This window comes from Leptonychotes weddellii, chromosome 4, assembly GCF_054177405.1.
Source record: "Leptonychotes weddellii isolate Sample4059 chromosome 4, ASM5417740v2, whole genome shotgun sequence".
In the NCBI taxonomy this organism is placed as follows: domain Eukaryota; kingdom Metazoa; phylum Chordata; class Mammalia; order Carnivora; family Phocidae; genus Leptonychotes; species Leptonychotes weddellii.
This window is the reverse complement of record NC_138372.1, coordinates 113,462,903-113,473,714: the sequence shown is the minus strand read 5'-3', so window position 1 is coordinate 113,473,714 and position 10,812 is coordinate 113,462,903. Positions and strand designations below refer to the sequence as shown.

Here is a 10,812-nt window from a genome sequence, read left to right as displayed (position 1 = left end):
AAAAAAAAAAAAGAACTAATGACATCCTGCTTCAGGACAATAGAACTGAGTTTGTGATTACATAGTTAAACAGTGGGCAGCTAGACTGCTAAATAAACATCAGTAAATGGTAAAGCTGCATTTCTACTAATTTACCCTGGCCATCTCAGGGAAACTGATAACTTGGTAGTTAGTCACATATTGGGCCTAAGACAAAAAGTTAGTATTAAACCTCAGATAGCAAAAATCACAGAAACTCAAGTCATTCCAAGAAAGCAGCATTTTGTTCCGAGAGACTCAAAAAAACTTAAAGGGAAAAAAAGCAATCCCTCCCTATGTGAAGACCTGCTCCCTTATTCCCACATAAACCCCACCACTACTGCCACAAAAAAATTGAGCCCCCTCAAAACCATCAAGGGCAGCCAAAAGCAACTCTCCATCATATACATAGAACTGAATGTTACACCTTATTTCTGGTCAAGCTACTGACTCATCTGATAGCCTCCTTGACCTTGACTTTGTCCCAAGAATAATGTCCCATATTTGCATCTCTTCTACTCTCCCAACCAAGGATTGCCCTCTGGCCATTTTTGTTTCTCCAGACTTCCTTCAGGAATTAAATGAGCCCCATGTTACAGCCCCTAACTAACTTCTGATCATAGGATCAGTTGCTAGGTCCCACCTATAAGGTCACACCTAGGTTTTCTTGGGACAGACCATCACTTGAACCTTGACATTTCTGCTACACATCTTGGCAAATACATAAGTGAAAAGCAATCAAACTCCTTTATTAAAAAGTTTTAGGTACAGGCCAAATGTTTTCTTACCAGCTAACAATGATATAACAAGTCTCTGTAAGGCAATTATCATATGTTAAAGAACAAAAATTGACTAATACTCTATTTGAAGATCTGTGTAATAATTGGGCATATTCTTCAATCATCTTTCTTTTAACTCATGCTTTTAGATAAACTGAGAGGCTATAAGGAGCCATAGGCTCTTCCCAAAGGGGTAAGATTTATACATATTAATATAAACCTTTGACATTTAATAGGGTAAGACTTATTTCACGAACATAATATAGTAATAAGCTGCACTCACTTTATCATTATTTCTTCCAAAAGTAAATCTAGCCAAAAGTAGGGCCTTCTTGAATCCCAACCAGAAGATGTCTACTAATGGCAAAATTATAAGATCCTATAAAGGATCAAGGAAAAAGACAGTCTCTTCAACAAATGGTCCTGGGAAAACTTGACAGCTACATGCAGAAGAATGAAAGTGGACCACTTTCTTACACCATACACAAAAATAAACTCAAAATGGATTAAGACCTAAATATGAAACCTGAAACCATAAAAATCCTAGAAGAGAGCACAGGCAGTAACTTCTGTGACATCAGCTGTAGCAACTTTTTTCTAGATAGGTCCCCTGAGGCAAGGGAAGCCAAAGTAAAAATAAACTATTGGGACTACATTAAAATTAAAAGCTTCTGCACAGCAAAGGAAACAATCAAGAAAACTAAAAGGCAACCTACAGAATGGGAGAAGGTATTTGCAAATGACTTATCTGACAAAAGGTTAGTAATCAAATCTATAAAGAACTTATAAAACTCAGTCCCCTAAAAACAAATAATTCAATTAAAAATAGGCAGAAGACAGGAACAGGTATTTCTCCAAAGATGACATCCAGATGGCCAAACAGACACATGGAAAGGTGCTCAACATCACTCATCATCAGGGAAGTGCAAGTCAAAACTACAATGAAATATCACCTCATGCCTGTCAGAATGGCTAACATCAAAAACACAAGAAACAACAAATGTCAGCGAGGGTGTGCAGAAAAAGGAACCCTTGTGCACTGTTGGTGGGAATGCAAACTGGTTCAGCCACTGTGGAAAACAATATGGAGGTTCTTCAAAAAATTAAAAATAGAATTGCAATATGATCCAGCAATCCCACTACTGAGTATTTACCCAAAGAATATGAAAACACAAATTCAAAAAGATACATACATCCCTATGTTTATTGCAGCATTATTTGCCACAGCCAAACTATAGAAGTAGCCAAGTATCCACTGGTAAATGAATGGATAAAGAAGATGTGGCATATATATGCAATGGAATATTATTCAGCCATAAAAAAGAATGAAATCTTGCCATTTGCAACAACATGGATGGAATTAAAGAGTATAAGGCTAAGTGAAATGAGTGAGTCAGACAAAGACAAATACCAAATGATTTAATTCATATGTAGAATTTAAGAAACAAATGAACAAAGGGAAAAAAGAGAGAGGCAAACCAAGAAACAGACTATTATAGAGAACAAGCTACGGTTACCACAAGGGAGGTGGGAAGGGAGATGGGTAAAATAGGTGATGGGGATTAAAAAGTACATGTATCATGATGAGCACTGAGTAATGTATAAAACTGCTGAATCACTATATTGTACACCTGAAACTAATAGAATACTATATGTTAACTATACTGGAATTAAAATTAAAAACTTAATTGAAAAATTATATGATCGTATCATAAGGCAAATTAACTTGTGACATAGGTTCACCACACAAAAGTTCTAGTGAGTTATGCATTAAGAGGTATGAAAAGACTCAATCTCTTTCTATATATAAAATTATAATATAAAAAATGTAAGTATAAATATATATAATTACAGTATAATACAATATGCAAATACACATATATTATATATACATATGATATCTACATTATTTCTCCCAAAATATACAAAGGGGCAATTTTATTTTTTTTTCAGCTCCCTATGCTGTGCCTTTTAGTCCCATGACTTATTCATTCCATAACTGGAAGCCTATATTTCCACTCCCGTTCACCCAATTTGTTCATCCCCCCCAGGCAATTTTAACTTTGATACATCACGAAACTAGTAAAACTGTGCTATCTAAAGAAACATATATATCCTAAAATATAATCCACTAGAACATGCTAGTATCCTATTTTCTATTTAAGAATTTTTAATATTTCATGACAGCAAAAGAAAATTTTAGTGAGGTCATGGCATTAATGTGCTCCTAAAGGTATCTAATTTTAAAATTGAGAGTTATTTCAGAACCAGAGAAAGATAAGAATACTCTGAACTCACTACTAAAACCACAAGGTATATATATATATATCTACATATATAAAATGCATTTATCAAATATTTGATTGTCTACTCTCATGACAGTAATATTTAAAAGTTTTTACTTGAAATATATCATTTTAAACTTTCACACCTACCAGAAAAAGGAGACAGAATCACGTCTTCCTTCTCTGGAGATGAGAGGACCAAGGTTCATTGGAAGTTTAATGATTTACTTGAGGTTATTAATAAGTGGCAGAGCAAAACCTATAACCTTGGCTTTGGATTACAGAATCATTGTTTTTATAAAAAAGTATGTTGCTAGGTTCTGAAAGGATTTTAAGAAGAATTCTGCCCCAGTTGCTACCCTTAGAAGTTTAGAGATGTCAATGGCATCAGGGAAATACAAATCAAAACTACAATGAGATACCACCTCACAGCAGTCAGAATGGCTAAAATTAACAAGTCAGGAAATGATAGATGTTGGCGAGGATGCAGAGAAAGGGGAACCCTCCTACACTGTTGGTGGGAATGCAAACTGGGGCAGCCGCTCTGGAAAACAGTATGGAGGTTTCTTAAAAAGTTGAAAATAGAACTACTCTATGACCCAGCAATTGTACTATTAGATATTTATCCAAAGGATACAAAAATAGTGATTCCAAGGGGCACATGCACCCCGATGTTTATAGCAGCAATGTCCACAACAGCCAAAGTATGGAAAGAGCCCAGATGTCCACTGACAGATGAATGGATAAACAAGGTGTGGTGTACACACACACACTGGAATATTACTCAGCCATAAAAAAGAATGAAATCTTGCCATTTGTAACGACACAGATGGAACTAGAGGGTATTATGCTAAGTGAAATAAGTCAGTCAGAGAAAGAAAAATACCATATGACTTCACTCATATGTGGAATTTAAGAAACAAAACAGATGAACATGGGGAAGGGAAAGAAAAATAAAATAAGATAAAAACAGAGAGGGGGGAAAACCACAAGAGACTCTTAACTGTAAGAAACAAGCTGAGGGGCGCCTGGGTGGCTCAGTCAGTTAAGTGTCTGCCTTTGGCTTAGGTCATGATCCCAGGGTCCTGGGATCGAGTCCCACATCGGGCTCCCTGCTCAACAGGGAGTCTGCTTCTCCCTCTGCCTCTGCCCCTCCCCTCTGCTCATGCTCTCTCTCTTTCTGTCAAATAAATAAATAAATAAATCTTTTTTTAAAAAAAGAAACAAACAGGTTTGTTGGAGGGGAGGTGGTGGGGGGATGGGGTAACTGGGAGATGGGCATTAAGGAGGGCGCTTGATGTAATGAGCACTGGGTGTTAAATGCAACTGATGAATCACTGAACTCTACCACTGAAACTAATAATAATACACGAAATATAACTAAATTGAATTTAAATAAAGAATTTTTTTAAAAAGTTTAGAGACATCAAAAACTCATGGAGGCAATAGGTGTGTTTACTATTTAGGATGACACAAAACAATCAGGTTCAAAAGAGAAGAATGAGTAAGATACCATTATATCTGTGCAGCTGACCGGGGTGACAGAGACCTTGTAGAGAGACTGGAGTCAAATAGCAAGGGCAAGGGACAGGGTGGGGCAGGGGTGGTGTCTACAGTTCCTCCTACTTTCTATACCTGTCTTCCCAAGAACGTGTGGAAAAGGCAAGATCAATCCTCATTTCCAATCTCATACACACTCTTACAACCTCTCACGTAATTATAATGAGGATGTTGGAAATGGGTTACTGGCAATAGTAATAAATGTTTGTACTTTAATATTGGTTAGGAATTTCAATTATAATCAAGTAAATGAACTTACTTCGAGAGAGATTCTCAAGGGCTTTTCCCAGCTTCTTGCTCTCTTGAAGGATGTGGTTCAATTCATCAAAATCACGGCTTTCTGGTTTAATTCGCCAGTTCCACTTAGGATGATCTACTGACCTTGGCACTATGTTTTAAAAAAAATGATTACTTCATAAGCATGCTACATAATGATAAAAATTTACTATTCATCATTATGTGAAAGATTGTATCAAGATCAATGTACAGAATAAAAATGTTTGTTTTGGAAATAGTTTTCTTATGAGCAAACAGAGGGAAGTTATGAAGCTGGGCTTTAAGAAATGTTTTAACTGAACTAGTAAAGGGAAGTGTGACTGTTTATAGAAAAAAGAAAATTCAGGCACTGATTTACAATTAATGATTTCTATAACTTAGGGGAAAACATACAAGCAAATTATATTTTATATCATCTTCTAGCAGCTTAAAAATTACTAATTTCTTCATCAGCAATTAGTATATATTTTTAAGACATTTTGATATCTTCTGATAAAACAGAAGACAGAAGAAACATCTACCTTCACTTCCCCCAAATTCCTTCTAAAATTATATTAAATATTTTTGGGGTCAAATAATTAGTAGAACAAGAAGAGAAGACATTATTAGGCAAGAAATAGCAAATCTTTTTTTTTTTTTTTTTTTAAGATGCAGTATAAATTGAGGAGTGGTAACTGTATCTAGCAAAGTAGAGAATACTGAAATCTAGTCACTGAGGAAAGACAGATGCCCCAAAAGGTGGATATTTCATAACATTTCAACACTCAAGCATCAATCAATCAAGGAGGACAAATGACAAAGTAATAAAGATATAAAAAACCCATTTCTCAGATTGGAAGGATCCATTAAATGTCCAGAACAATGCAAACCATATTATCACAAAATTTTACAACAGTGGTAAAAAAGAAAAGATCCTAAAAGCTTTCAGGGACAGAAACAGCAATCAAGTTCTTGTCAGACTTTTTAATAGCCATACTTGCCCCAGAAGACACAGGAGAAATTCCTTCAAAATTCCAACTGAAAATTAGTTTTAACTTAGAATTTTATACCCAACTAAGGAACCAATCAAGTTACTTATAAGGATTCAAATATTTATCTTGCAATCATTCTTGTTCAGAAAGCTTGTAGTGGAGATACTCCACCAAAATGAATAAATAAACCTAAAAGTGGAAAGACTTGGGATTCAGGAGACAGATGGTCCTCCACAAGAAGGAGGAAAAGAAAATCCTCAGGATCGCAGTGAAGGATGGTCTCAGAAGACAGTTGAGAAAAGGCTAGAAACCAAGAAGCCAAGACTAGAGCAAGAAGACAAAGGGCTACAGAAGAGAGGTCTCTAATTTTTTTTTAATGAAATAAAATATAAAATAAAATAAGATCAAACTTAGAATTACTTGATGCATTTGATCATATTGAGTGTTGAATACTTTAAGGCAAGGTTTAGTGAAACAGTGAGGGGTACACAGAAAACAAAGCAAATAGAAAAACAAGACAATTATTAGTTCTAGAAACAAATTAATAGTTGGACATCTATGGCTCTACTGAAATTATGGCTAATTAATGCAGTCATAACAACATTGTGGGATATATATTCAACATTTGAAATACTTGCATGAATGTACTGTGAGGACGAAATGGGCCTGAGGTATGAAACCACAATGTCTTAGAAGGAGGTCAAGAGATGATGCCTCAAATTTAAAAAATAAAAGGGAACTATGTAAATAACTTGTATGTTTGGATATGTAAACTTGTGTACCAAAAGGAACATCTAAAAGAGTTAAAAGTGGCTCCATATTATAAGCCTATAATACTACTTTAGTTTTCAAACCATATTTTTTTGTTTTGATTAAAATAAAATAATTTTTAAATATTTATATGGTAATGCTATAGCAAAGGCGAGCTCAGACTATTGAAATATTTTTTTCTGTCACCTTTTAAAAAAGTAATTGGAAATATTTACTATAATAAAAATATGCTGATTCTCTGACCCCACAATCTTATGTCTGGTAAATTATCATAAAGAAATGAGAACACATTCATTTATTTCAGTTAATAGTTTATGGAGGCAAAACTCTGTAATCAATCCAACTGTTCCTCCACAGGGGAATAAATAAATTATGGCATATTCACAGCATGCTACAGTATGTATTTATAAAGTAGTGTAACTTAGATCTAAGTTTAGCATGGAGATACATCCACAGCACATTCTAAAATAATAAAAACAAATTGCTCAAGAATGTGTATAGTCTAAAGCCATTTTATAAAGCAAATCAACTCACACATATTTTATATGTTAGTTTGTACAAAGAAAAGGATGTAAAAAGATGCAAACTATTTCAAAGGATGTGAAAATTATAAACTATTTCTGAGGAAGTAGAATTTGAGGGGGCTAAAAGAAGAGAGAAGGATTAAGAATTTAAATTTTGTTAAATTTTTTTAATATAAATCTCCTTTGCTTCCCCTCTAAAAGATTTAATTTGCTTTTATGTACTTTATTAAATGTAGGGCTAGTTTTGCTTTGAATGTGATACAAGGCTGCAACTGAACGTGACAGGCAAGGAACCTGCTCCAGTCAGCTTACGTTCTTAAAAGAATATACTCCAGAAGGTCTAAATCAATTAAACATGCTTGAGAATATGAGTGAGTAGATATTTATAAACAAAGCTCAATGTTACTGCTGAAATGAACACAACATTCATTAGGATTAATAGCCAGAAATATCAGATAAAAAGTTTGACTCCAATTCTTACCTTTTCTTCATTTTGTTAGTAACACATACTTACATACATTAAGTAACATTTGAATGACAAAATCCCTTACATGATTTGGATTCTGGTGATGGTGGAGAAATGTTAGACACAGCAAGGTCACTTTTTGACTTTTTAGGCTTCTTTGCATTTAATTGCCAAGGCTTATCATAACTTCTGAAATCCCTTCTTGTTCCTTTATGTTCTGTTAAGACAAACAAACAAACAATATATATATAAACTCAACAATAAGTGATTTCAAGATTGACCAAAAACTAAATCCATGAAGTCATTAGATATGCCTGGCAAAAGCTATAGGTCACCTCACATCAAAAATAATGCAAATATTCAAAAGTATTTCTTGCTTAATTTCCCATGTAAATTTTAGTTTTGGATTTGATATGATTCAATTTGTATATTAATATGATTAAGATCATTTTAAACTGTGAAAGGCTTCTGGAAAGACTCTTTAAGGCATGGCTTAACCATTACTTAAAATAACATTATTTAAATGGGTACTATGGAATAAAGCACTGTATTCTAATGTAAACGAAAACAACTGGGGCTCCTGGGTGGTTCAGTCCATCAGGGAACCGACTCTTGATTTCAGTTCAGGTCATGATCTCATGGGTGGTGGGACTGGGCCAGTGCTGGGCTCTGCGCTCAGTGGGGAGTCTGCTTGAAGATTCTCTGCCTCTGTCCCTTCCCCCCCACTCTCTCTCTCTCAATTTCTCTAAGGTAAATAGATAAATCTTTAAAATAAAAATAAAAATAAACAACTAAAGACTTACGTAAATTTTACTCATCTGATTTTACCTTATCCATTATTCACTAAGACACATTAAACCATTGACAGTCATCTACATTTTTTCCCTAGCATCATTCATTTTTTCCACTTCTCTATTCAAGAAAGGGTAATTCAGGGCGCCTGGGTGGCTCAGTTGGTTAAGCGACTGCCTTCGGCTCAGGTTATGATCCTGGAGTCCCAGGATCGAGTCCCGCATCGGGCTCCCTGCTCAGCGGGGAGTTAGCGGGGAGTCTGCTTCTCCCTCTGATCCTTCCCCCTCTCATGTGCTCTCTCTCTCTCATTCTCTCTCTCAAATAAATAAATAAAATCTTAAAAAAAAAAAAAGGGTAATTCAACCAACTTTGTTGAAAATTATAGCTCCCCTTCAAATGTGGTCAAAGTCATACTAATTCCCAAATTAAATGATCTTTCCAAGAGTTCACCCCTCTCGGCATCTTTGCCAAGCATTTCATATTTTTAGACAGGCCTAACTTTGTGGAATATTTTCTTCTCTTATCCTCAGGGCCCTACATTCTCATCTCCATATCACCTATTTGACTCTTCCTTCTCTGTCTCATTCACTGCTTCCTCATCTTCCCCCTTCATCTATGTGACATTCCTTAGAGTTTAGAGTTTCCTTCTGCCTTCCTGTTTAAATTTATAAGTTGTTGAATCATTCTACCTTTATGAATGACTCATCAATCTTTCTCTAGCCACCCACTTGTAAATACCAAATAGACATCATGAAACATTATATGGATTCCTCAAATTTATATTTGAAGGTTGTGCAAAACTAGCTGTTACCTAATTTTACTACCTCCAACATGCCATTCAATACCAAAAGAGGCATAAATATTCTAAAACTCTAGGAATAGAAATATCGGTCTGTGGTCTGCCAGAATGCAGGACATATTTCCACAGATAGGAATAAGACAAAAGATAGGCAAATCAGAAAAGGATTGGAAGATTTCTAGGCATCCATGATATTTGCCCCTATATCAAAGTCATCTGTTTCTGTTCTTCTATGAGAATCTGTCTTTCCACATCCATCCTAGGACCATAATATCTTCTAATGCAACATGGCTAAAGGAACAAAGAATCCTGATCATAAAACAGAGCATTTCATGATGCAAAGAAAAAGATTAAAAAGAACAAGGAAGGAATAGCATACTGGATTTTGTGGCTTTTTAACTTTTCCACTATAGTTAAGGAGAAAAATCCACATTAATTTAAATAATCTAGCAATGATACTGTTCTTATTTAGTTGGTTGAAAACAAGATGAGACAAAATTACTCATGAACATAGGAGAGACCCATAGGATTCAACTGATAATGGAATTTTAGTAGCAGTCATGATTTTTCTGTCTCTCTAAAATTTTTGAAAGGGATCCAAATTGTCCTGAGCTATAAGTTGAGGGGACAAAGAGTCCACCTATAATATTAACTGACAAATGTAAAACTAGATAGAATACACCTCGTTTAAATTTGAATAAATGGAGGGCGCCTGGGTGGCTCAGTTGGTTAAGCGACTGCCTTCGGCTCAGGTCATGATCCTGGAGTCCTGGGATCGAGTCCCACATCGGGCTCTCTGCTCAGCAGGGAGTCTGCTTCTCCCCCTGACCCTCCCCACTCTCATGCTCTATCTCATTCTCTCTCTCAAATAAATAAATAAAATCTTTAGAGAAAAAAAAAAAAAAATTTGAATAAATGGAAAAAATATCGTTCTAAAAAAATTTCAATATGAAAAGCAACACAGCATTCAAGATACAAAGAAAATTCATAGTTTTAGAGATGATTTACTCTGAAAAACCTTTAAATTTTAGAATGTGGCTAATTGCCTTCTTAATAAAAATAAAGAAAATGGATTCTATGAAACAAACAGAAATGTGAGAGGAGATAAGTTAACCAACTAACCTACAATAAAATATAACTGCAGACAGAAATGAATAAAGAAGATAAGGAAATATTGACAATAAACCAAAATGCAATACCAACATTTAAATTTGTTTTCAAAGCCGGAGAGAGAAAACTGATACTGCAGAAAATTGAATCAGTGACACAGAGAGCACACTTGACAAATCTCCCCAGAAGTTAGTCAATAAAGAAAGGCAAATATAATGTGAAATGAAATGAGAGGAATGAAGAACAGCAAGGCAAAGTCAATTTACACATAGCTGATTTTCCCAAAGAAGAAATTGAAAACAAATATAATAGAAGCAATAACTAAGTATACAAGAGGAAAACAGTTTTAGGCTGAAGACCTGGATTTGCTGATTGAAAAGATTCACTGAATATAAGAAAAAAATTTAAAAAAAAAGATAATCATCGAGATATAGTCCCAGTAAAACTCATCAATATCAGAA

At 34.8% G+C, this 10,812-nt stretch overlaps 1 protein-coding gene across 1 annotated transcript in view; it reads right to left on the bottom strand.

Moving 5' to 3' along the window:
• The window catches only part of C4H8orf34 (chromosome 4 C8orf34 homolog), a 347,083-nt gene that overhangs the window by 263,822 nt on the left and 72,449 nt on the right, over positions 1 to 10,812 (bottom strand). The window contains 2 exon segments of the mRNA XM_081816087.1: positions 4,902 to 5,030; positions 7,736 to 7,867. Coding sequence (XP_081672213.1) covers positions 4,902 to 5,030; positions 7,736 to 7,867 — 261 coding nt within the window.